The 27,813-nt window shown below is 37.7% G+C and overlaps 1 protein-coding gene across 2 annotated transcripts; it reads left to right on the top strand.

The window, feature by feature from the left end:
* The first annotated feature begins 1,085 nt into the window (after positions 1 to 1,085).
* On the top strand, positions 1,086 to 27,327 carry TMX4 (thioredoxin related transmembrane protein 4). Of its 2 annotated transcripts, none has more exons than XM_051614990.1 (8): positions 1,086 to 1,292; positions 9,939 to 10,054; positions 14,360 to 14,405; positions 15,474 to 15,602; positions 17,132 to 17,177; positions 19,438 to 19,539; positions 21,791 to 21,854; positions 23,169 to 27,327. In XM_051614990.1, exons 1-8 carry the CDS (start codon positions 1,096 to 1,098, stop codon positions 23,447 to 23,449), a joined length of 981 nt encoding a protein of 326 aa, XP_051470950.1. In that variant the 5' UTR covers positions 1,086 to 1,095; the 3' UTR covers positions 23,450 to 27,327. The 2 variants fall into 2 exon arrangements, with proteins under 2 accessions (XP_051470950.1, XP_051470948.1); XM_051614988.1 differs by having other exon boundaries at positions 23,166 to 27,327.
* Positions 27,328 to 27,813: the final 486 nt, after the last annotated feature.

Genomic DNA, 27,813 nt, shown 5'->3' with positions numbered 1-27,813 from the left:
AGGGTGGGGAGTGTGTAAATGTTTTAACAACAGGCCTTATTAACTTTTGGAGTAAATATTAGAAAACTCTTCATCCCAAGTTACTTCCAAACCAAGATAGTCTTCAGAAAATAAGAACTAATTTCCATATCACACAGGAAGGCAGCTTTGACCTGTCCAGTGATCTCTTCTTACTTATTCTGGTCAATTTATAAGGTTAACTAAGGAAGCTGACTGTCCTAACTGCTATTAATTGAGAGTGCAGTCATTCAGAGGGACCTGGACAAGCCAAAGGAATGGAGCTCACAGGAGTTTCATTGAAGTCAAGGAAAAGCACTAAGTTCTGTGTCTGAGATGTGCAAAACAATGCATTGGGATAGACGGTCTTTCTGGCTGGGGCAGACAGTCTCCTGGGGCCCTGGTGGACACTTGATTAAACATGAGTGCAGCCTGACAGGGCTGGTGGTTAGCAGCATCCCAGTGGACTGAGTATTGCTTCTTTGATGAGGGTGATTAAGGGAGTGGAACACCTGCCTTATGAGGAAAGGCTGAGAGGCTTGGGGTTGTTTAGACAAGACTGAGAGGGAATCTTATTAAGGTATATAAATATCTGAAGGGTGGGTGTCAAGAAGGTAGGGCCAGCCTCTTTTCCAGTCACATCCTGTGACAAAACGAGGGGCGATGGATGCAAGCTAGAGCACCTTAAGTTCCACCTCAACATGAGGAAGAACTTTAAGGGTTACAGAGCACTGGAGCAGGCTGCGCAGAGAGGCTGAGGAGTCTCCTGCTCTGGGGGCCTACAAGACCCGCCTGGATGCGTTTCTGAGTGACCTGCCCTAGACTCTGTGCTGGTCCTGCTCTGGCAGGGGGGTTGGACTCGATGATCTCCAGAGGTCCCTTCCAACCCCTAACATTCCTAACATGACTCTCGGCGCTTATAACACGGTACCTGGAGTGACGCATCCCGCCACAGGCCCGGCGACGAGGGGGCTGCTCCCCGTGAGGGGCGGCACGAGCCCCGCCCCGCCCCGCCCAACGGCCGCGCCTCCCGCAGGCCCCGCCCCCGCGGCGCCGGCTCGCGCCCTCACTTCCTGGGGCGGCGGGTGCCGGCGGAAGATGGCGGCGGGGCGCTGCGGCGGGCGCCCGCTTCTCCGCGCTCTGCTCGCTCTGCTCCTCGCAGCGGGGCTGGGTCCCGCCGCCTCCGCCTCCTCCTCCCCCCGGGCGGGCAGCCCCGGTGAGCCGCGGAGCCGCGTGCAAGTGCTGAGCGGCTCCAACTGGAGCCTGGTGTTGCAGGGCCAGTGGATGTTGGAGTTGTGAGTAACGGCCGCTTTCCCGCCCGCCTCAGGGAGGCATCGTGCCGGGGAGTGAGGGGAGTCCCTGTGAGGGCAGCCGGCCTCTCCTCGGAGCCTGCCCTGGGGAGCTGGCGTGGCCGGTGATGCCTGCCCCGGTGGTGGGGGGAGAAGGGCCGGGCTCCTTCCCCGCCTCTGCGGTGGCTGGCCCGGCGCGGGGGAGGCACCAGGCAGGGACACCTAACGCCCGCGGTCACCGCTTCCAGCGAGCGTTGTCTGCTCTCGGCATGCAGGCACAGGCTCGCCTTATTTGAGATGATCTCAGAAAAGTAGTTTTCCTTCAGGTTCTAGTCCCGTGCGGGAGCTGAGTGCCCCAAGGTTAAACTGGGTAAGCCTCAGTAAGCCGCGGGGTCACTGGTGACATTTAAGCGGTGTTATTCAAGACTGCTGCCTGCAGGGAAGTAGTACTGCACCTCGCACGGGCCTTGGCTGTTTGGGGCTTTCACTGGGTTCTGTGCAAGCTAGAAATGCTGGATTTAGTAGGTGGCATTTGGTAGGTTTCTGAAGTCGTGTTAGGTAATACCCCAGTACACCCTCACATCCAGCCGTCCTACTCTGCTTTTCTGGTTCTTCAAGGAAGATGCATCAGATTTCATTAACTTTTCAGTTCTACTCTTGCTTTATCCTGCTGATAGCTGGAGAGCTTTGCCTATTGCCATCTAGGGTTTTAAGTGCTTCTAACTAGTGGCATCATGGCTTCACTTGTGATACACACTGTTCTCGAAATGCACATGGCATTTTGACTTTGAAGGCTAGCTCACCTGCTTGTATTTAGAAAGGGGCAAAAGGAACTTGAAGGGTTTTTTAAGAAAGCAGTTTTAAAAAAAAACAACAACAGACCAGTAGTTTAAGTAGGCTCTGTGCTTACATGGCATTAGTATACTGTTCAGCTATGAAACAGGTTTTCGTTGTGGCATGTGTGCTGTTTCTCTGTGGAAGTGCGTGAGTTTAAACAGTTTTAAATTGTGTAGCCTGTAAAACAAAGTAGATTGCTCATCAACATGTGAACTCATGCTCCCTCATGAACACCCAGCTGCTTAAGTTTTGTTTTAGTATTGAATTTATCTTCAGCCTCCTATTAGGGGCAGTAACTATCACTTCCTCTACGGTTTTCCTGCTCAGGATCCTGCTGGTATTAATCAGTGAATAGACAGGAATAATCCTGGAATAGCTGATTGAGAGACCCACCCTTGTGGCTAAATATTTGGGTCCGATTTTGAGTGCATATTTTTCCCCTTTTCATTTATTTTGTTGTAAAAGTTGGGGGAAGATGTGATCTTGGAGTGAGGGAATCTAACTTTTAAAATGAATTTTTCCACTTCTGACATACTAGTCCTGTTTGGAATCTTGTATGCAACTTACTGATTCATATACAACTTTGTGAATCTTAAGGAGGAAGCAGGTTATTAATGGTGGCTCAAAAGTTTTTATTTCAAAGATAAACTATTTAAATAATTAATGGTGCATGCCCTTAAGGAAGAGAAAGAAGAGGGGAACTGACTGAAATCGGAAGTGGTTGCGGAACTGAACAGTTAAAATCCTTTGTGAGTCTTAACTTCACTTGAAACACTATAGTTTAGAGTGACAGGTAGCTGTGACAATAGCAATGGTGACCAAGTTAGCTCAGTACTAGCTGAGTATAGTACATGTTGTGGCACTGAGTAAATGAGACTTCTGTGTTATGTACAGTGTGTGGAAGATCCTTGGTTCTTGTTGCTTTCTGTGGTATGTTTTTAGGGCTTTCTGCTTTTCTCCTAGCTGACAAGGAAGGAGCCTTTGTCTTGTTAGAGGATGCTGACTCAATGCTACTGTTCTTGAATTAGCAAGAGTTTGAGACTCCCAGTCATGTCTAAACAGGAATTTGAGATCTGATATTGATTTCTTCTCATTCTTGCAACAGTTTTCATGTGGATGGTTTTTGGCTTCTCCTGACTTTATCTGGTTTAGAGCTGGTGACCTGGGCAGGAGTCCTGCATTGTCTGTTCATTGATCCCTTCCACATTGTGTGGTAGGTCTGTTGGCAAGATTACGATATCACTCATCAAAACCTCATTTGCTCAAATAGCCTCCTGTTTATGTGTAAGACTTTGGTTTTCCAAGCAGTATTAATTTTTATTTTTTAATGCAAATGGTATTGTGGCATCTTTTTTTAAAAAATACTTTGGTCACCTGCTCTAGATTACTGAAGCCTGCTGCCCTGGTAGTAACAGATACTACTACTCCTACTTAATGTCAGTTTTTTCTATTTGTGAAAGTAGTGTAAGTGAATTTCTGTGTACTTCTTTTTTTTTTTCTTTTTTTTCCCCTCTGTTCTCAGGTGGCCAAAGAGAAACTTTAGTCAGAAATTACTTTTAGGGGAATTTGTAGTGCAAACAGGATTTTTATTCCTTCATCGCTCCTGGCTGAAGTGTGTATACTTGAGTGAATTTTTGCAAATACTCAGTTTTTCATGCTGGCAAAATTGCAGGCACAGGAAACACTGCTGTATTTAATTGATAAAAATTTTCTGGATAACTTGGTGTGTCTGAAAGGCATTACAACATGTTTTGCTTATGTTAAGAGATTATTTAATATGATCCTATTGCACCTGCAGTACTTTAGGAACTTGCCCATTGGGAAAATCTTTAGTTCCTATGCAGGGTGTTAAATGTTTTGGTTTCCATTTGTTTCAGCACAGACTTTGTGCTGTGTGTACCAAAAATATAATTTCTTGGTTTTCTACAGCCAGGTGAAAATTGGGAGAATGGTGTAAGTGATAGAAATGCTTCTAAGGCTGGCTTATCATACCTATAGCATACTTCACTTTCTTATTTTCAGTTATCATTAAACATTGTCCTGCTACCAAGTAGGCCAGATTATCAGAGAGGCTCGTTCCTCACAGTAGCACTTTTGTCTGTAGTTGCAAGGGCGTGTGCTAAAAATCTGGCTGAAAAGTCTGGTTTTGGTATTTACATATTTGATGTTTTTAAAGGGTTAGACACATTGTGTAAATAAACTTCTGAAGAATTCCATAGATTATTTAACAACTACTATAAGTAACTTATATTGGCAGTTCAATAAGATTGGTAGTTTTCTGACACAAGAGTATAGTCTCTTACTTCCTCTTGATAGTATCCAAGCTTCTCTTTTTGTCCTGTTAATAAAAAAACCCCACAAACAACCCCCCCAAAAACCCACCAACCAACCAAAAAAAAAAACAAAACCCAAAACAACGAAACAGAACAAAAACCAAAACCCAATCCAAAACCCACAAAAAAAACAACAAAGCCAAGAAGCAGGGGAGAATGAAAATCAAGTTATCGGAGCTTTGGTTTGGTTCTGAAGCTTCTGCAGCCCTCCTGAGTGAGTTCAGAGGAAGTGACCAAATTATGTATGGACTGTTACTTAGTAACTGAACATGCAGGTAATTACTGTGCTATGCCAGGGCTGAGCAGAAACTGATAAACTGAAATATCCTTGGCTGCAGATGCTTTACTGTTATAGAAAGGGACAAAAACGTGTAGAATGGTGGAACTTAATCTGCTGAAGTTCTGGAAGATTTAACATAGTATTTCAGTGATTTGCTTTCTATTAAAAAATAATCTATCTTTAAATAAATGCTTATGAGTGGAAAGTTGTTGGGGTTTATTAATTTTTTTTTTAATTGCGGATGATACTTTTATCCTTGTTTCTGAAACTAGATTGCTGAGTAGTTGTGATATATCTTCCTTTGGTTCTCAGTTTTTTTCCCCCTCCTCATCTGTATCTTTTTCTCATTTTGAAAATAGCACTTAATATTATCTTAGAGAATACAAGTTTTTGGGCTTGCATCACACTATAATACTATGAAGTTACTTTTCCCTTTATTCATGTATTGTAGGAAGAGATACGCATGCCAGGTTACTGAATTAAATAAAGCAGAATGGGAATTCTTAAGGTTGAGCTTACACCATGAAACAACTCTCCCAGAACAGTGCTTTAGTGTATTGTCACTTCAGCAGGGCCATCTGTGGATTAAGGCATTTGAGTGAAGCTTGGCAGGAGAATCCAGGGAAGAAACCTCCCTTGTGTGCTCTTTGAGGTAGTTAGGGCTTTGGCAATTTGTAAAAAAAAAAAAAAAAAAAACAAACCCAAACAAACAAATTTGTTCTAAGTATTGTGGAGCAACTGCTTTTGGATTAGGTCTCCTCTGTCTGTTTTGGAGGAGTTTTGGCACACCAAAGGAGGCTTCTTATCAGCTTTCAGAGCATGTACTATTGAGTTATGGGTCTTGGTAGATTTACAGGGATTAACTTCTACATCTTTGGCTGCCACCTGTTCACTTGAAAAGTAAACTAAAACCATGTAGTTACCTTCTGAAGCTTATCTTGTGTTGAAACTGCAAAGCTGCCTATCCTGCCTCAAGACCTGTCTGTATTTATGAACAAAACCAACTAAAATTATAGTCTTAAGGTAACACCTAAAGACATCAAACACTATCCTCTTTTTTTTTTTTGGTATGTTTATGAAATTGTAGCAATAAGGCAAAACTACTTAAGAGAAGTAATAATTATTTCATTCTGATTGTGTTTATTTTTTTACCATTCTATTTGGGTACTGTCTCAATTTTTGCATCTTCGTTAGTACTCCCAATTTGAAATCCAGCAAATAGGTTGGTACCAGTACCTTTATAAAAGTTGTGCGTCTTGAATGGAGAAAAACTAGAGTAAGCAGGAAAACTTTAAATCTTGCCTGTGTGGCTGTTTTCTCTTCAGCAAATACTCTTGTGCCTGTTACCATAAACTGTTTTACCTTTGTTCAGGGATTCTTGCAGCTTAGTGAGGTCACCATTATAACAAAGTGTAGAATAGCATTCCAAATTATATCTGTTCAACACTGATAGTTACGGATAATGGTAGTAAAAAAGGAGTCAGTTATGTTCACATGACAATGAGTGAACTGGTGAATTCCCTGGCCAAGCAATTATAAGGAGAGAGGAATAGTGACTTGAAGTTGGAAATTGTGTATCAATAAATCTTAGTAAAGTCATTCGGTGTTTACCAGTCAACTTTTTAGTGATATGACTGAATAGCATGTTTGCTCAACCTGTTTTTTTGTTTTTGTATTGCAACCATCAGTGAAATTGCTGGTATTTGAAAGTGAAACTTGATCTTTTATGCTTTAGATTAGAGATAGACATACACTTTGCTTTTGACTTTTTAAGAGTTTAAAATTTTGATTTTTGGATTGCTTTCTTTATGCCCTTTGAAAAAGCTTTGGGTATTGTAATAGATTGGAGTGAGAACTGTAAAACACCTGTCTACCTACACCTGTACCATAGTGATTTTAATCTTCTTAAATTAATTGTTCTTGCAGTGGACCTCATAAGATGTTGTCTGATTTATGGAGGGTAAATAGTGCATGAGGTATTTCAATTGTAAAACTTTATGCTCTGTAAGAAGTCTGGTAATGCCACAAACGAGGTCTTTGTTGAGAGATGTGCAGTAACTGCTTGTGGTGAATAACTTGGCAATGTGTAATTTATAGGTTTATGAATTTTTTAATCTGATTTTTAAATGGTGGAGATCAGTAAATTGCTTTTTAATGTGTAGCAGACTAGTGAAAACATTCTTTCCTTAAAAAGCTTTCCAGGTCTTGATTTAAATTGCAGTGAACTTTGATTTTTTAAATTACTTTATTTTGTTTAATTGGAATTACCTGAATGCTTTTTTCTTGGCACACTTGTAGGACACAGGGCAAGCAACAAGTAGGCAGTTAAGTGTACCCTCTTGTGCAAAGGGAGAAGCCAGAGGAGTAACAGCCCTAAATCTGGTGATGTTGATGAGGTGCTAATTATTTCCTGGTTTGTCTGTAGAGTATGGCAGAAGAAATTTGGCTACATCTGCTTTTGTAAGTGACCTGGTCTTGGATCTTGTGACTTGATGCAAAGTAATCAAGACTGATTTCATAGTGCACACATGGATCTGCTTTCCTGCTTTGACAGATTTTACAATTTATTTTTTTTTCTGGGGAATATAGGAATGGTGTGACTCCTGTAGAAATACGAGGCTGTTCTGAAGGAGTCATTAGAAGCATGAAACAAAGTATCTCTTTAGGCTTCAGTTCTTCAGGGTGCAAAAAAGTTTTCTTGAAACTGTCGATAAAAGATAAAGGTAGCCTAAGTGTGAAGTATTTCTGTATCTTACTGAAAGAGGAAGTATAAAGGGGAGGTATTTTAAGACTGGGAAGGAGCTAAAATAAAGCTTTGGCAATAGAATGTTACTGGTATTTCCAGGTGTCACTCTTGAATTCCTCTTACTGCTTCAAGTGCTGCATAACAAATGTGGACATTAAAGTTTCAGAAAAGCAAGGACGTTGAAGTAACAACTATAATAGCTCTTGCAAAAGTCTGATGCCTATTGCAAGTTCTTTCTTGTATATATGGGGACAGGGTGTTTCCTGGCTGGCAGAAATTGAATGTGTAATTTAAGGAGTGTTAAGCAAATAATATAAGTCTGACTGGCAGTGCCAACGTTCAGCTTGAAGGACTGGATCTTGTAGCATCATATGTGACTGTTACCATCCCACATCCAATATTGGCAATAAAAAAGAAGCCAATTACTAAGGCTTTTTCTGAAGTTCATTTTAAAGTTTTTTCACTGCCAAGCTGTGGTATAGGTGGATTTTAATACTTCTTTGAGTTAAAGAAAATGTTTATAGTAGTATGAAAGTTAGCCACATGTATTGGATATTCCACTTAATTTCATTTAGAAGTTCTTGTGTATGTGAAAGGTAAACATAAATGTTGATATGGGTCAGACTTCTATTTCAAGATCAGATAGTACATAAAACAGTCTAAAGGGTGTACTAATCTTGAAAATCTCACAGCATGAGTTTGAATATCTGGAGAAGCTGTGTTAAGAAGACAACCCAACCTGTGTCTTTAATTTTAGAGCAACATCAGCAGCAATATCTGATGGATGTGTGCAGTTTCTTACCAGACAAGCTGTAATAAAATAATACTCAAATACAGTATCTTTTGAACTATTATTAAAAGCCCTCTATAGACCAACAGCACAGTGGGAAACAATGCTGCATACAAGACATGTTTCTAACATATTTCTTAAAGATACTGAAGGGCTGTTCCTTGGCAGAGTATGATTTATATACTGTTCTCAGATACTCTTTTTAAATCAATACCACTTCATGTAAGACCCCATGGTATTAGTTTTCCTACTTAAAATAATAAATTCCTAACACAGTAAAAAACAACATGTATTTTCAAATTGTATCCTTTTAACATCCAAATGACAAGATTTCCTTTTTTAAATAATATAAAGCACTCAGAGTAAATTTGATTCTACCTCTGCTTTGAGAAATGACCTGTTTTAGGTTTGGTCTTATTTACATGAAACATCTGTGGATGGCTGGGGAGATCTCTGTCCTCTGCTGTTAAAAAAGCAAGCATTCCTGATCCGAAGAGAGCCAGAGAATAGGAAGTGCCACTCTTCAAGTCAGATAGTTGTACTAGCAGACAAACTGAAGGAGTAAGGGAGTTCCTTGTAGAGGTTCGCAGTTGGTGTGTAGAGGTTATGTGGGCTGTTAAGGGTACCAGCCTTGGCCTATGAAGAAATTTGTTTTTATTGTTAAAAGTGGATGAGGAGCATGATAGCATGTGTGGAGTACTGTGAGAAGTGCTGTGTCCCTAGAACCATTATTTTTGCTCCATTTAATTTTAAAATATCAGAAATCTGTATATATACATTTTCATCTCCCCAGTAAATCAGGTTAAACCGTGTAAAGGCCTCTTTAAATTTGTGAAAGGTTAAGCCTGTGTATGGGCAGTTGCTACAGCCTAGTTACACGCTGTACCTAGCTGTTCTGTGTTACTTTAATTGTATATATGACAGACTGTTGTTGCAAGCTGCACAAGTTTGTCACAGACTTTGTCAATCAATTAAGGTAAAATACATCAAGATGGAAAATGGGCTTTTATGAGTATTTCAGCATTATCTGATACTGACCTTTCATATTAGCTGTTCTGTCTCCACATTGATATTATCAAAAACTGCAAACTTGGTTTGATTATTCCAGTTGGTAGTACAGAAAACTGAACTCTTGAAGCATGTGTTCTTATTTTGCTGAAGTTCTGAGGGGAAAAACAAGGATTGAAAAAGATGGGAAGTATGAGCAGTAGGAATTTGATGTGTGCCCTTTTTATATCTCTAAATAATGTTATCAAAAGGGCATGCTTTCATGTATTGAGTAGTAGGCTAAAGGCAAATATAATTTTTGAAAGTGCTTGAGGTGTGAGAATACAAACTCTTACATGGAAGGACACTTCTTTGGACAGCTTGGCTTCAGTAATTCAGATAGCTGCTATGGAAATTGATTTATTTCATGTGTAAATAGAATAAACAAGTGGTGAGGGGTTGGGATGTGAATTTCTCAAATCTGAAGATTTGGTTTTGTCTCAATAACATGAGGAGGAACATAGAGATTTATACAAAATAACTTGATTGTCTTACTCAGTATTAAGAAAATCTGTAGGTTATCTTTTTTTGTGATTGATGTGTTTGTATTTTCTCTGTACAATTTAAACATCTATAAGTGTAAGAATATTAAAATATTTAACCTGTCTTCCCACTTTAGCTATGCTCCTTGGTGTCCAGCTTGTCAACAGATTGAACTGACATGGGAGAGTTTTGCAAAGGAAAGCGAACATCTAAATATCACTGTGGGAAAGGTGGATGTCACTCAAGAGCCAGGTATAGTATGAAATAGACTGTTTTAATAAACAGAATTAATCGTTATAAGTACCACTTTGTGTCTGGGAGTGTCTGTTGTTTTACTGGAGCACCTGGGATACCAACCAGGTCAGAAAAGAGGTTTCTAAATCAAAATAATATTATCCATGTTTTATTTTTACATACAGTTGGTATCTGTGAGCCTAAGTTTACAAACTGAATTGGAAGGATTAAAGAACTGGGGGGGTGATCTGACTTAATCCTGTATTAAAAGGGGCTTATTTTCTATTTTAATCTACTTCACTGAAAGCTGTTGCCTGTCTCATTCCTCTCACCTACAAACTGCAGAAGATGCCAGTTCTGTAGGCTCCAGATTCTGAGAGTTTCAGGGTGTTGTAGCATTACCACAGTGGGAGCCTGCCTTAATAAGTTCTTAACCGTTTCCATGATGGTGCTGGTTTATTGTCTTCTTTAATTGTAGTAACCGTTTAAAGAACAGATGTTACTGTTGTTTTCTGTTGATGATGCACATATACAAATGTGTTTACAAAAGTGTTTCCTAACTACCCAAAGAAGCAGGAATACAATCTTATCTAATCCTTTAGTGACTCCTTTCAAATTTTTGAATGTGTGTTTGTGTAAGCAGTACCAATATTGTTTAAACCTCTGCCTCTCTTGGTTATGCTTCATGCTTGTTTTGGCTTTGAGGGGATAAAAGATTTTATCAGCAAAATCAAAAGACCGATGGAGTTAGGAGGAGATGTTCCTAAAATAAAAAGGCTGAGCTTTACTAAGGGTGGGGTTTTTTTGCCTTATAAAATATGTGGAAAATATGTCAATTTTATTATTCGAAAACATGCCAAGCAAGTTAGCTTTATCAAGTTAACAGCAGGGAAATTACTTAAAACTCTGGTCTCAGAGCAATTTCACAAGAACAAGTTCACAAGAGAATACTAGCTGTTCTAGACCTTCTGTGGGCTAGGTTTTGTTACGAGTTTAGAAGTATACAAAAACACTGAAGCCAAAAAGCTGTTGATGTTGGACTCTCCTTTAGTGCATATTCTAATAATTAACAGTTTATTAAACAGATGAGTTTGAGTATTTTTTTTTTCCCCTAGATATAAACTTCAAGTGAGCTTCTGCACATCAGAACAGTAGTGGTTATTCTGGAGTTAAGGTGGCAAATGGGGATCCATTATAATCCTATCTTGTTATTTTCTCCCACTTAGACAGGGATTCTCATGCTGTGTTCAAATTTCAGTCTTGATTGTGGCATTTGGATGTGACCGTAACTTAAAATGCACTTTCAGAAGTGAGGCTGTAAAAATAAAATACTTGAAATATTTAATTATTCTTCTTGGTAAAGGACTCAAATGGTAGTATTGGGTCAGGTTCTTGATACTTTCTTTTGGTCTAAATGGACCTTAGATGTGACTTTAAACCAGAAGTTCCTTAAATATTTGAATTTATAACGTTGCAGAGAGTCTTGATCTCTCAGGGTGTTTGACTTCTATGAGTCAAAGGACTGACCCAAAATGATGAATTTGTGTCAAAAGCATGGTTTCTACCTACATAATATCCAGTAATATGCCCACAATAATACACATACAATATTCAGTTTAGCACAAATTATGAAAAGTATAGCCACTTCTGAGTATAATGAATATGGAGCTTCTTTGGAAGCTTGCTAAAGTTATTGAGGTATTTTTACTACAGGCTTATGCTTCAGCCATCCTTTCAGTTGGTGTGCTTAAGTGCTCTAGCTTCTGCTTTTGGTTGCACAATGGTAACTTCATTAGCTTTGGTTATGTAACCCCTTCATCAAATGAAAGTAGTTATGATGCGTTAAATTGGGGAAAAAAACTAGATGAGTGCAGAGTTACATAAAGTTCCACTTCCAAAACTTCTGGGAGAAAGTAGCCATTCATGGTGCTTAATTACAGCAGATGCCCAAATAAATCCACCAGAGCCTTAATGGATTTATGGCATATTTCAGTCACTTGATGTACTTGTCTTACAAGTGCTTATTCTTTCCTGATCTTTTCTATTGAAGCACTCTGTATTCCAAGAGGAAGTAATGGAGGTACTTCTGGATCTGAAAGTTGTGTATATTTGTGATGTCTTTCTTAAGTTTCTAATCACAACTTTTACCTGTGATTTAAAACAAGACAACTTGAGTCTTCTGCAGTCTTGGAGTACTTGTTTGAAAGGAGCTGCTTTTTTTAAGATGGCACCTACATTTTCTGTGTCTTTTGGTATGTGTGTATGTACAAATACTGATGTTTTTTCCTATTGTTGCTTATCTGTTGATTTTATAATGGATTATGTCAGATTTGCAAACCAAAACAGTTGAAATTTGTATGGAACACAACAAAACAACTTACTGTCTGTTCCTAGCTTCTTGTAGCTGGCTCACATCTTGATTTACTGATCTAAGGAGGTGCCTTAGACAAGCAACAAACCTCCAGCTGAAGTTTTGGAAATTCTTAAATGCTTTTTGGCAACAGATTTAATATTTTATACGGTATGGATTTCATTATTTATTCTGAGACCATAGCTACTTGCTCTAGGGTAAACTAGTGGTAAGAGAGATTTAAGGTAGCTTTTTTGTTTTCTGTTTGCCTGACTAGCATTTGTAAGAACTTCAGAGAATCTTTCAGTGTTCCCATGACTTTCTCTGCTCTTCGGCTTATCATGTTCTTTATGGCTCTCCACCTAGGTTTTTCTTGTGCAGCTGTGCTTTCTGCTTGACTAATTCTACTGTTACACTTGTGTTTTCATTTACTTTATATCTCCCTGTGCTGACACAACTTTTAGCTGTTTTATAAAGTTTTTCAGCACCCTGCCTTTTGTAGCAATAAATGCAGAAAACTGAAAACTTGAAATTAAAATTACTTCCTTTTTGGAACTTTAACGATGCTTGCACTCAGCTTTACTTAAATATCTTGAAAAAAGCAAACAACAAAAAGCCCAAGAACCCTTTTTTACCTGTTCTGTAAAAGAATTCACTCCAGGAAAAGCATTACTCCTGAAACTTCTAAACATACCTGGCTTAGTGCAGCCTGGCACATCACTGTCTCCACAGGCAGAAACTCTAGCTCAAATACTTTTCCATGGCTAGCTTCCTGATGCAAAAAGCTATTTACTGTAAGCTGAATAAAGACTTAGTTCCACAAAAGATTATCAGAGAGCTTTTATAAAAGGAGAAATTAAATACTCCATTTATACTCTTTCCATTGGTACTTTGTATGGATGGTAATTGCTAGCTGAGGAATGTAGTTCTTAATAATGAAGTTAGGTTGCCTATCTAGGAATTGATAACCTTTGAAGTCCATTCTATTTTTTTCCAAAATAGATTGAAATAGTAGCATGTTTTTAATTTCTGCAGTCTGTAGGTTGGATGTGTTGAATTGTAAATAATAATACTAAACACTAAGGCAAGTTCTTCCTCTCAGTTGCAGATTTTCCATTTGTCAGGAGGTGGTAGTGTCAAATAGCCCTGACTTTTGCGGAACAGAATGCTGTCATCTCAAGATTTATTACCAATATGTTGGCATATCTAGAGAGGAATGGTGTTTGGGAATGAAGGATAAGAACCTAGAAACAGCCAAAATATTGTCTTGCTACAGTCTTGTTTATGAGAGAGATTGAGCCTTCCTACATGATGTAAGAAAAGACTGGTTGTGCAGTGTACATGGATTACTTGGAAGAAGCAAACAAGCAAATCCAAATAGAATTTATTTAATGACTTGAAGTACCTGAGATCTGAAATGTGTTGCTCTAAACAATTCAAAATCTGCTGGAGGATGAATTTTTTTTTAATCAAGGGCCACTGTATTATCAGGGGCCAGAATTTGTAGGCCATTGTTGTCATTGCTATCATTAGTGGCCCAGCTTTCCAGGTGAAGCAAAGGTCATCTGGAGAAGACTACACACAGGCATAAGCACACAGCATCCTGTAGGACTGTAGGTGCATTTGTGTGGTTCTTTTGGTTGCAGGTGCACACTGCTGATCTGGTCGAAACTTTAGCTGTGTGTAAATATTGATTAGTGAAATCCATTTAGAAAAATTACTTTGTAGTACACGTTCTGCAAGGTAAGCATTTTTCCTTAATTTGTCAACAGAATTTAGTAGCTGCGGCTGTTTGTAGCATTTCTGAAGACAAACTGTAAACCTGTATTTAAAAAACAGTGGTAAAAGCTATGCAATTTGCTGTTTTCTACTCTACAAATACAGATCTGTAGGTATTTATAGGTAAGTCAGAATGCTGAGAATTTTCAGTTTTAATTAACTGTTTTGTGTGGGTTTTTTTCTTCCCTTTCTAGGCTTGAGTGGTCGTTTCTTTGTCACAACTCTTCCTACAATTTACCAGTAAGTGTCATACTAGAAACAGTTGTCTGTTTCAGTATATACTTTTTTTTTCAAGTCTTTTTGACCAGTGGCATGGAAGATGTGATGAGCAACTGGCTTATTTTATTTTTTTGTCAATCTGTAAAGCTTTTCTCAGGAGCTCAATGCAATTAATGAACATTAGGTATGTATTTTTAGTTTATAGTGGAAGGTTCTCCTAAAAACAGTTTTGTATCTAGATAAGTGATACTTTTTCAGTTTGCAAACAACATTTAGTTGCATTTGTAAAAATTGGTGCCAGCTTGCAGTACTGGTTTCTAGAAAGCTGACCATATGTGAGCAGACATACCTGACCTTACAGAACTGTCACTGAAATTTCCCATTTGAACAAATGACTGCATAGGCCATGTGTAAAACAGTACAGAATTTTCCACTGTTGTGCCACTTCTCTTACTACTGAAATTCTTAAATCTGTTGACTCCTACTTGTCACTTGTTTTTAACTGTAACTCTGAAATGCAGGTAAAAATGAAGCAATGCTGACTTTATTTCAATTCAGGTTATTGTTTAGAGCTTTGATTGTATTGAAATAGTCCTCATTTGAGGCTTTTATTTAGTTTAAGTATCTTAAGTTCCCCTGTTATCAGTACTGCTAAAAACAAATCAGGAAAGATTTGCTGTATCTCTTCTCCAATAAAAAGAGGTCAGACTTTAAATATTGAACCCTTTATTAAGTCATGGTATCGTGAGTTGTGCAAGTATATATACACACACACATATGCACGTTCCTAATTCTGAGTTGTATCTACAAAAATGGTTTGGTCATTAACTTCGTGTGCTTTGTATTTTCTGTAGCATGTGTGAATATTAAAGAAAAACAGCAGTTTTAATACATGGCAAAAACTCATGCTGCTTAAAAACTGAGAACTTCTATCATGGATAGCTGTTTTGAGACATTGAAAATGCTTAGGTGTTCAACTTTCTGAGCAAGTAAATTCTGTAATGTCTACAGGGTTTCTGGTTGTTTGGGTTTTTTTCATCATAGATACAGTTTAAGGGATTTGTGTTAATGTGTTTTTCTGTTTTTTAGTGCAAACGATGGAGTATTTCGCAGATACCGAGGCTCACGGACATTGGAAGATCTTGAAGATTATGTTTTAGAGAGAAAATGGGAAGCTGTGGAGCCTGTAGCAGGATGGAAGTCTCCATCTTCTATAATGTAATACTTTGCTCTTATTACCAATAAATATGTTTTATAGCTCATTATCATTAAAGGTGCTTAGCAACAAAAGGCCTTTATTCCCTCGGCATGTAGGCTTTGCAGAAGCAATCTGTAGTGATAACCAGCTTTCCAGTTTCTCACCTTTAAAAGCAGTTTATTTTCTGCACTTGCTTATGTGCATGCTTGCTGAGACTTATTTATATCGTCTTTGAAAATACATAAAGTACAGCTGCTGAGCATTAGATGTCAGTTTCAGCATCTGCTGAGTATCAAATGAATGTTTATGTGGATTTTAACATCATGATTTCTGGCTACTTGGGGCAGGCAGCCCTCAACTTCAAGTATTTATTGTTGGTTTACAAGGAAGTCTTGTGTCCTCCTTTGGAATAGGAAACAGTGTAGTGCTTGCACAGTAGATCAGAATTTGTTTTCAGAGCATTGAATTTGCTTGGAATTAGTGTAGAATGCTTGCATGATATGAAGAATGAACATAAGATACGGATGGCCTGCATTTCATTCTGGTTAAAGCTATTATATGTAAGTTCACGTCAAAGATCCAGTGGATGTCCTTATTTTTCACCTGAGAATGATGAAGAGCTATATGATATTTAGCAATGGGGAGAGGAGCTACGGAACAGGAATTTGTATTTCTTCGTGTCCTGGTTTCACTGGGATAAAATTACAGAATAAATTTTCTGTTGAGGGAGGCTGCAATTCTTGAGAGGACTGCAGCACCCGATTCTGTGAGAACAAAGTTGATAAGACACTTTGTTTCGGTGCACGGCTGGCCATGGTGTGGAGGTTTCCAAAGTGATCAAGGTCTTCAGGCAGCTTTGAGCTAGCCTGTTGCTTGGGCTAGGAGAAGTGAAAGCCAGGGCAGTTGACCCAAGCTGGCCAACGCAAGTATTCCATACTGCAAACATCACTCTCACTATAAATGGGGAAGTTCTCTGGGGACAGGGCTTTTCCTCAATGGCTGCCGTCCCTGGAGGGTCTTGTCCATCCTTCTGCCCCAAGTCCTGCTCTTGTGTGTGCTGTGATGGTCACACTCTCACTAGAGCTGTGGTGCTTGCAGTGTTTGACATCTGGCAGCTGCTGTGGGGAGCTCTCAGCCTGCCACCACTATGTGGGCTGAGTATAACTTTGTACTTTGTATTAGTTGGGATTAATAGTAGTTTGGCAGTATTTTATTAAAGCCGTTTTCATTTCAAGCCATGGGTCGTCTTTTTCCCTGATTTCCCTTCTTGGGTGGGGAGTGGTCATTGGGTGATAAAACAACTGCCTAAATGTAGACACTTGATTATACTCAAATGTCATCTTTCAAGTTCCTGTTTCAGTGCTTTAAAATCAACTGGATTACATGAACATAAGGCAGATAAAATGTCAGTAGCCTCCTTCTGACAATTACTAGGGCCTGAATGGCATTGAAAGTCTGTAGATAGAATCTTTTTCTGGTTTCTGGGCAGTTTGCTGTGTATCTCACCTCCTATCTGTTTTAGAACCTGTTCCTTCCTTTTCTTTTCTAGGATGCATGGTATGGCAGGGCTATTTCACCTCTCTGGATGGATTAGGGTAAGTAACTATGTGGTATTGTTTTCCATACCGCCTTTTATGATTAGAATAATAATCTGTTTAAAAGTCCAAACCTAACTGGATGTTTTTATTCTTTTCTGAGAGTTAAATTTTCCTTACATTTACTGTCCATTTGGTGTATAGTGTCTGCACTATACATTTTTTAGTATTAATAAACTATGCCAAAAATGGCAGTTTTAATGATTATTATCAATACCGAGAATTATTGCTTGGGTATAGTTAAAATGTTCTATCAATGTGTGATAACGTGATAAAGTAGTTTTTTGAGAACTGCTGTAAAAATGGTTGTAAATATGGGGAATTCATTTAGTATCTATCTCTCACTTAATACAGTTTCTGAAGATCATATCCAGGTTCATTTTCAGATTTGTAGATCATGCTCTTCTGCAGTTCATTGGCATCTAGTGTATTGTACAGGAGAAGAAATGGTGATTGGTTTTATTTTTAGGAAGAATTTCTGCATCTGGGTTTCAAGCTGCCAGTGCTGTTTGCATAGGAACACCAAAAATTTGGACAATAGAGTAATTATGAGAAGTAAAGGCAAAATGCTTAGGGTACAGTGAAGTTTGCTTAGAATTTAAAAATATTTCAAGACACTTTTCATTTGTCGGCTATCAAAGCTTTTCCTGTACAATGCAAATGCTGAACATTTTCAGACCTTTCAATTTTTCTCAGGAAACATTCACTTTTTCCTAAAATCTTCCAGTGGAGCCAAGATTGAGACACTGTACTTGATTGGAGCAAAATGTTTTAATATTGTAATGTGCTACAAAAAATAACTGTAGTAGAGAGTGTGAAATGAATTTGTGTTGCTTCCAGTAAGCATCTAGCTAGCTCAGAATCAAACAAAACTTTCAATTATTAGGTTTCCTCTGCAAGCTATTTTTGATTCTTGGTTAGTATTAAGATTTATATAGCCTTTTGGTATTTATTTTCTATGGTTGCTGTGTAATGATGTTGTCCCTGTCTAGTTTCCTTCCATAAAGATTAAATGCTCTAGGAAGAAACTGTGTAAATTGCTTTCCATTTCAATGAATATTTCAGTTGTCTATTTCCTCACTTTTCTTGCTCTGCTTGAATATGCTTTAATAAATGTTGAAAGCTGTTCTGACAAAAAAGAACAAACCAAACAAAAAAAACCCCAACAACAAAAAAACACACCACCCTGGAATTTCAGTATTTAAACTTTCGTAAATATTGATTGTGGTTTGTTTTCTAATGGATATACTCTTGAAAGAGATCTAATGTTCTGATTTACTTCCTACCAGACTATCTGACTTGGTGTGATGCTTGGCTCTGTCAATTGAATTTGTAGGTTTGAATAACAAACTTCAGTTTCAAAGAAATCTTAATTTTGTGTTTGGATTATTCTCTTTAAATTTATATGTGAAGTCATCTATTCAGTGTCTGCTTAAAATGGATGGCTGTTTTTAAGAACTAAAGAGCTTGAATAAGCACTAAATGGCTCAATTTAGTTACTGAATTAATTCCCAAATTTAAGTATGTATTTTGATCTTGTGCATCTGTTAAGTGTGTACCACCCTGCTTCCCAGCTTTAATTATAAGGATATAGCCCTGCATGAAGTTACATGTTTTTCAATTGGCATTGTGTTTGTGAAGTGGGTATAAAAGGTCAATTGTTTTTAACCTTACTTGGTTGGATTTTTATGTCTGACATGCTTAATTCCTAAGTTACCTTTTTTTGAAATAATCAATTTCACAGACTTCTGTTTGTGCTGTGACTGTCCTTACCAGGGATGCTTTCTGCATGGTCTTCTTCCTGTGACAGAGACCACATGAACAAATGTACAGGTTCATGCTGTGGGTTCATCTAGCCCAATAGTATGTCTCTGTTGCTACTTTTTCAGAGTGTAAGGATCAAGGCTGTTGTGGTACTTTCCTTTATGCTCTGAGGCTTCCTCATATTTATCTGCACTTAGATTGTATATGGCATCTCTAAGGCTCAGTATCTTAGGAAGAAGGAACTGTACATCCTTTGCTTAAAAAGCATTTTAATATGAACAGCTTGGTAAAGAAAAACAATACTTAGATTTAATGGTATAAAAAAATTATTGTGTGATGTTTAAGGATGACTAGGGCTTGAGAGGGAAGACTTTAGTATAAATACTGTTAAATGACAGGTCTTAATTAGTTATCAATTTATGTAATGTGATGGCAGTACAAATTACAAGGGAAGTTAGGTATGAAGTTTTATTAAGTATCATCTTCTCGCTTCCAGCAAATTCATAGCTACCTCACTGGCACTCTTGGAATTCATGTTTGGATTTCTTATGCAATCTTCATCTCAGCTACCTTATTGATTGGCCTGTTCCTGGGTTTGGTAAGAAAGCTTTCTTTTTCTCAGTTACATGGAACTTTCACTTTGCATTAACTTGTAAAAAAAAAGAATAAACTTCAATGGTAAGATACACTGAAGTAACTTATTTTAATAATGTATCTCTTCCCTCTGGTATCCAGTGATAGGATGCATGGGCATGGTTCAAAGCTGTGCCAGGAGAGGTTTAGACTAGACATAAGGAAGCATTTCTTTACTGAGAGGGTGGTCAAACACTGCAACAGGCTTCATAGACAGGTGATTGATTCTCCAAACCTGTCAGTGTTTAAGGGACATTTGGATAATGCCCTTATTAACATGCTTTACTTTGATCAGCCCTGAATTGGTGAGGCAGTTTTGATTTTTGTTGTCCAACTGAAATAGTCTGTTCGCTTTTGTTAAAATTTAAGTATTCAGTACTGCAGATCCACTCTCTAGTGTTGTTACTTCTGGTGAAGGTTGGCTCGTTCACTGAAATAAATTAACCTTTTTATGAAATTAATTTTTCAGTTTAGATTTGTTTAGTCTATCCACTAAACAAGGGATCTTTATAGTGGCCTGTTGTATCTAAGACTTTTGTACTCAAGGATTGAATGTGTGTGGTCAGAATTGTGTAAAAACTACAACAAAGTAAAAACACAGGCTTTGAGGAGGGATTTTTATTAGCTGGAGTGGGATTGTATTTGTGGGAGTTAGCAATGCAAGTATTCTGCTGCACTGTTACTCAAAATAAAAGGATGAAAATATTTTTAAAAGACTTTGAAGATTTGAGGATTTAATTGATTGACTCTATTCCAGGGCATAGCTTTGTCATTACAGCTTGGTCTTAATAAAATCTGACTTCATTTCTTTCTCCCCTGTGATCTTTTGGTTTGAGTTCTTATTAGTAATTGAAAAATCTTTTGACCTTTCTCATTCCTAACCAGGACTGTTGCATTCATATACCAACTTCTAAAACATCAGGAAGGTTATTCAAACAAACCTGTTAGCTATATATGTGAATGGGAAAGACCATATCCTGAGCCCTATGTTGTTTCATCAGTGGAAACTGTTCAAAGTTGCTTTACCTGTGGAGCTGGGATTGTTTTCTCTCAGAACATTTGGATGGTGTGGCTTATCATTTGACCTCTCCAATACCAGTGTTACATAAGAAACTGAGCTGGAAAAGCAGAAATAGATGGGAATGGAAGTTCTTAGACTCATTGCTTGATGCACAAGCATGTTCCGCAACTACAAGAAAACTTAAAACAGTTATACTGATAACTGGTTTAACTAGCTGCTGGATTGCAGGAAGTGTAAAGGTTGTTTCTGTCACTTGGATCTCTGGCTTTCAGCCCAAATATTAGTGCTAGTGAAATAAATCAAAATTGCATGAATAGATTTCTCTGTAATACAGGGAAGTGTTTTCAAAGTAGTGTGTGTGTGTTTAGCCAAAGCCACATTTTTATATATAAAATATGTCCAGAATTGGTATATATGAGCAAATGTCTTTCATTATGTAATTCAAACAGCTGCATTTTTCTAGGTGATAGTCTTTCATCACCAAATGAAGTGCAAATCAAGTTAGTGTAACTAGGAGCAAGTGAATATGATTATTTTAAAAAGCCTTTCCTTCTTGTTGCACTAAAAAAAAAGGAAAATGCTAAAAAAAAGGTACAATTAATCTCTCAGCTTTTTCAAAAAGCTTCTCAGTGACTTAAAAATGTTCCTTTAACCTGGTATCATCTGTCTCCTCTTTCCTTTGCATCACTCTTAGCACGACAATGAGACAAGTATCTTCTTTGCATTTTGATTGTATGTGTTCTACATTAGCCTGCTTTAAATAATAGCAAAAAAACCCACTGTAAAACACAAAATTAAGCACAAAAGGTGGAACTACACATCATGTATTAGTGAGTTGGGTAGGAATTGAATAACATTCCCAAAAATAGAAAATCTTGACAGTTTCATAACTGTGTTCTGGGCCTCTCTTAAGATGCAAGCCACTTCAGTACTGAATAAATTAAGGTAAGTAGGAGGCAGAAAACTTGGAGTAGAAAGAAAGTTGGTTGATTGGTTGCTGCACACTGAGAAAGAACACACTTCTTTTCACTGTTTTTATTTAGCTCCTTAGGACAACTCTTATCTCTGAGCAAGACAGTATAATTTTCGAAGTTTTATTGTATGCCTGTCTAAAAAGGAGGAGTAGGAAAATACTTAAAAGCGCAGGGGCTGCTGGGATGGTTTACTAATAAATGCCTTTTTTTCATGTACACAGATACTGGTTCTGATTTCAGACTGCCTTTGCCCACCCAAGGCAAGATATGGAGCTGAAACACCTGGTAAGAACTCTGCAGTGGATTTACTGTAGGTTTAAATGTACACTTGTAGGAAGGAGGGAGAACTTAGATGTGAACCAGTGTCAAGAAGTTCTTAGATGTCAGGAAATTAGATGAGAACCAGTAGCCCAGGTACTTATTTTAGTCACACTGACACAGGTTAATATGCTGGCCTCCGAAATATCGACATCAGTCCATCTGGAGGACAGCAAAACAGACCCCAAAAAAACAGGAATTTGTTGTAGCTTCCACACCTGTGAAGAGGCTTCATGCATTCAAAATGGGGAAGTCTTGAAGAAAGGTACTAGGGTTTGTGCCTCTTATGCAGGTGCATATTCAGTAGACCTGTTGCATAAATACAGAAAGGAGTTTGTTTTGATAGGACACTTGCATCATAATGTGCACTCTACATATTGCATTAGGAGGTGCAATATTCTTAATCTGTATAATTCTCCATGTAATTTGTGGTTGGGGAAGAAGGAGACAGAGGGTATTGAATTAATCTAGAGACAGCAGATGTGGGGATGGGGGAAGGTGTAGATTCTCCTTAAAATAAAAGAAAACATACATTCTCCTCCTGATCCTTCGTGGGAGGGCTTATGAATAATATTTTGGTCCCTATGAACATGGGAGGCAAAAGCTTGCACACAAAATGAAGTCTCTTGTCAGCACCAGATGTATCTTAAGCTCCATTACACCTTTTAGCAAGTTACTGCTATTAAGTGGAGTTAAAACTTAACTGTAATTAAAAAATATATTTTTCAGTTGTGTACATTTGTGTGTATTGTGTTGCTTTCAAAGAGGAAGATGCACTTGTGACACTTGCTAATCTATACACTTTAGCCAAATCTAGTATTCACAAGAGTAGAAAATTAGTCTTCAAAATATTAGATGTTTATCACTATCAAAAGTGCACTGATTCATACTTGTGCAGTATGCTGTCCAGTTGGCTGCTTGACTTGAAAGCTGTTGTAACCTGACAGAGCTTACCAGTATCTTATTGCTTTCTCACTGATCTGTTTGATAATTAAGCCTGTTCAAGGAGCCAGGCAAACCTGATCTGTCTTTTGATTGTAATGTGGTGGAACAAAATCAAAGTTATCTATACCTGATGTGCAGGAAAAACAAATGATAAATATTATTGAAGTTTTATTTGAAATAATGGAAAAATAAGAAAAATGCAGTCCCCTGCAAGTTTTCAATAATAATGTCCATGAGTATTTCTGAATACCTACATGGTAATGTCAGTTTAAAAGACATTGTTCTGAGATTGAGTCTTACTTCAGTGTTTGAAACTCTTCTTTTGTTTGGTAGAAGCAATTACCAAGGATAATGTGGAGAATGCATTGTTAGAAGAACCAGAGGAGGCTGCAGAGCTTTCAGCAGATGATGCAGAAGAGAATGCAGATATAAAAGATCTCTCAGATGGAGAAGATGAAGCAAATTCAAGTGCTGATGACTCAGAGGAGGATTTAGCCCTTGGAAAAGAATCAGAGGAAGAAGATATGGAAGACTTAAGTGAACAACCTTTAGTTGATTCAGAGACTGAAAGCACGGTAAGACAGCGTAAAAGTCAGGTGATTGATAATGGACTATAGTTGTTTCAGTGCTGCATTTTCTACACTTGGACCAAAGAAGTATCATGCCCTTTGAAGCTGAGGCTTACAGTTGTCATTTGTGTTTACGCAAAACCTCTGTTCTGTCAGCAGGTGTCTCTTTTAAGCTAATACTTGCTCTTTTGGTTTGTTTTATAAGCACATATGCTTTGTGTTGTATAATGTTAGCCATGACAATCAAAGTAAATCTATCTTATCTGTTTCAAATCTTCTAAGAGAAAAGGGGTATCAGAGTCTTAGTTCAGTGGCTATAAAATGGTCATCTATGCTTGTGTTACTTTTTAAGTGTTGGCCTAAGCAAGATCTTTTAACTCTTTACAGTACCTTGGCAGGACTGTGACTTTTCTGTGTGAATGTTTGTTGTTTCTAAATGTCACAGAAGCACCAGATAAGTGGTAAAGTAGTGAAAGAAGGCACCTTACTAGTCTTCAGTTAAAAATGTTGTATATTATGGTTTTGTTTTTATTACTTCCAACTGAAGTATCTTTCTCTTTAATTTTTATCAACGTTTGTTTTTAAAATGTATCATACATTACACTGTGTGCCCCCAGACTTTTCTGCTTTTGGTAATTTGGAGGCACGCACCAGACCTCAAGTGTGTCAGCTGAGATTTTTTTACCCAAGGAATTTGAGCTATTGAAAACCTGAGGCTGAGAGAGTGGTAGCTAAACATGTAAAATTCACTCAAACTTTTAAAAGGTTTAAAGGAAATTATTTTGGTCACGGGGGATTTTTGCCAAAGTATGACTGTTGGTTTTTTTTGTTAGCCTCCCTCCTCACCCCTTTAGGTGATTGTAGCAAGAAGTATTCATTTTGCAGTCAGTAGGTTGTATTTTTCTTGCCAAATAAAAGCTTGTCATATGCAGTGCAGTTCTACCATTTTCAACTCAGTCCTTTTTGGCAGAACTCAAACTGCTTGTCACTGGAATTGGCATGTTAGAAAAAGAGAGGGGCACAAGGCTTTTGCTTTTACTGCTTTTATCAAGATAAGCATGTGTTTATTGAACAGTGTGAAGTGAAAATGGCTTACCAGGTAGACAGCATTAGGTGTGGTTAGAAGACTTAAGTCATAAAAGATCTCAGTATTTTCCTCCTTTGACTTGGTTAATATATAAGGCACTTTTTTTTTTGTTAAGGAATACCTACAGTGAGATCCTGTATGTTCCTGTTTTCTTCATCATGTGCATAAGATGGTGTCTTAATCTTGATTTGTATATATATATATATATATATATATATATATGTATCTGTATACATATATTGCAAAACCTTGCTAACATGCATGAATTTAATCTTCTTCAAGAATACAGAGTGATTGGAGATGGAATTATCTCTCATTAGAAGAGATAAGTTGCAAGTGCAAAATGCTGGTTTCCTTTGAGACTGAGATTAATCGGGCAAATTTGTGTTAAAATTGTTTTGTTGTGGTTTTTTCAAATGCTCATGAACAGCATATTTACTAAGAAGCTTAACTTTTCCTGTCTGTGTCCTGTTGCATACTGTATCTTGGAACTTGGCATTTGTCTGTTACAGCTGTGCAAAGAACAGAATTACTAGATTGAATATGAGTTTTCTTAAGGTATGTTCTGGGTCTGGAGCTTGAATTTCATATAGTAGACACATGTAAACATGCTTTCACATATCTGAAAACGTACAGTTGGTTATATATATATATACACACATTGCACTATAATGAGAACAGTTTGTCTTGTGCTGTTTGGGCAATGTCCCATGTAATCGAGCAGTTTTAGAAGCTCACAGGCAGCAGGATTCAGTAGCAGTTGGGGTACACAGTGTCTTTATAAAAAAACAAACACCAAAACAACAAAAAACCAAAACAAACACTCCAAACTCAAGCTTAAGCTTTTATTTGCAAAAATTAGGAAAACCTAGCGGCCGTTGTGGCCTGCAGGGAAGAGCTGTGCACCTAAAAGCTGAGTATAGATTTTTTGTTTCCATGATATATTTGCTTTTTGCATTATCTGTGCATCAGGAGCTCATAAAAGTTTAAAAGAAAACCAAGACCTTAACCCTATTTAATGAGACAAGTAGGAGTCTGTGTGTATATTCAGTTATATGAACTTGCGTAAGATAAGAATGGGCATAACCCATCAGTAATAGATCCAAAACTACCAGACACTGAAAAATAGATGGGACTGTATCCAGTGCAGATTGAGGGCAGTGATGCCTTTGGTTGTGTACCAAAGAGGATATTTTACACTGCATAGAGTCTTCTGATATTCCTTGTGTAGGAGGGAGCGTGTCAATATTACATTTTTATTCAGTTCCTTTTTACTTTTGTAATACAGTGACAGTCACCTAATGTCCTCTTCAGCTGTTTAAAGAGGTCTTAACTTTAAAAGATACAGAACATCCATACACCTAACACTCTTTGTATGCTGTTGGGAGTATGAAGTATTAAAAAGTCAAATGGAGCACTTCTCAGTGCTCAAGATGAGATATTTGTGCACTTTGAATGTGTAGACAAATCAGGTGTTCCCACAAGAGTTGGATTTCAGTACAGCCTCAGTGAATTTAAAACAAACAAAACCACAATCCACAAGCAATACTTCATGCTTCAAGTTACGGGATGTATGAGATGCTGTAGGAAAGATCAGAGACTCCTTTGTGTGGTGGTTCTTTGAAATCTGTTTTTGTGTGTCACTGTTAAGTTTGAATTATTTAAAATGAAGATGTTACATACTTTTCCGTCATAGTAGACCTAATTGTAAGATCACTCTCTGAGCAGGGATTAAGTAAGCAGGCAGCAAGTGACAGCAGTTCATGTCTTCATAGTTCTGTCTTGTGAATGTGGAAATGAGCTGTACTAGGCTTTTAAAGTGTCTTGAACATAATTTGTATGTGATTGCTCCTGTTTTCTTATTAATAAAGTAGGGAATATTAATGCTGACTTGGGTTTGACTGTATTTGACATGTTTTAGAGTATATTGTTACAAAGATCGCTAAATTGTGATTTAATACTTCAGAGAAACAGATGCTGTGCAACCACTGATATCTCCAACGTAGTTTTACAATTGTAGGAAAAATATTTTAGCATGATAATGGAGACACTCAACTTTAACTAATATAGTTTATCTGGCAAACAAGTAGCTAATACTGTGAAGACTAAAGTTGTGGTTAATCAGACTACTAGCTATGCAGTCAAATAGTAATGTTAATGTACCTTCCAGAATAGTTTTTTTTTCCCCACTAAAACATATTTTAATTGAATCATGCAAGTACAGTACTAATTAGATCATTACAGTAAGTACTAAACTTGGTGTGTTTCCAAAAAAAAAGTCAGTATCAACCTTTTTTGCAATCTGCGTGTTCTGTTATCTGGGTTCTGTTACGATTAATTAAAAAAATGGAACTTGTTTTTGCAACCTCAGTATAGACAAAACGCCCATGGAGAAGCTGCTGTTAAGTGTTAAAAATGTTTTGTTCAAGGATGGGGCTGTAAGGCTTGAAAAGTAGAGCTGTATGTCAAAAATAACTTAATGTTTTTGAGAACCAATTTAAATTCCAAATGCGATGGCATGCCACTCTTGAAAACCATTTCCTGATGGAGCTGGGCGTGAATGCTCACAAGCAAGTAATTAAAAAAATCTGGTGAGTTACTTATTAAAGAGATTAGAAATACATAGAGCCTTTCAAAACTCCTGTTCTTGAGATTTCTGTGAAACTTGTATGCATGTCTTATAATTCTGTATATATGCTGCAACCCTGCTGGGCAGCATTTTTGATGTGGGTTTTCTTATGGAAATGTTATACAGGATTGTCATTTATATGGAATTGTTGCAAATTTATACTGTGAGTATTTTTACAGAAATTCTGTATAAATATTGTATTTTTCATTACCTCGTAGTTTTCATTTTCACAATTTGAAGATTGCTCGTCTGTGTAATTAACAAAATATTTCTTTAATACTGATCTTCCAATTAATGATAGAAGTTGTCTTGTGAAGATTCCTTAAACTTTTCAAGAAAACAAACCTGTACACTGACAAGTCCTTGTTATATGGGTGGGAAGAATGTTTGGAAGCTCACCTACAGTGAGGTTTTTGTAGCAACTCTGGAGGACTTCATCTCTGTGTTAGGTTACTTTTCCCCCCTCTTCAGGAATCAACTGTCTAACTCTCTGCACTAATTTTTCTGTTCTAATTTTCTCTGGGATTTGGAGGACAGCACTATATTTCTCCTTACTTCTGTGGTCAAAAAGAGGTGCAGATCCAAATGGCACATCTTCTGGTTGAATTTTGCAGCAAGCAGTCATAAATAAAGAAATTTGCCTTAGAGCCAGGTGTGCTGGTGGAAGAAGTCACTACCAGGAATCATAGCTGCAGC

Source organism: Apus apus, chromosome 3 (genome assembly GCF_020740795.1).
Source record: "Apus apus isolate bApuApu2 chromosome 3, bApuApu2.pri.cur, whole genome shotgun sequence".
Taxonomy (NCBI): Eukaryota; Metazoa; Chordata; class Aves; order Apodiformes; family Apodidae; genus Apus; species Apus apus.
This window is presented reverse-complemented; position numbering and strand designations above follow the sequence as displayed.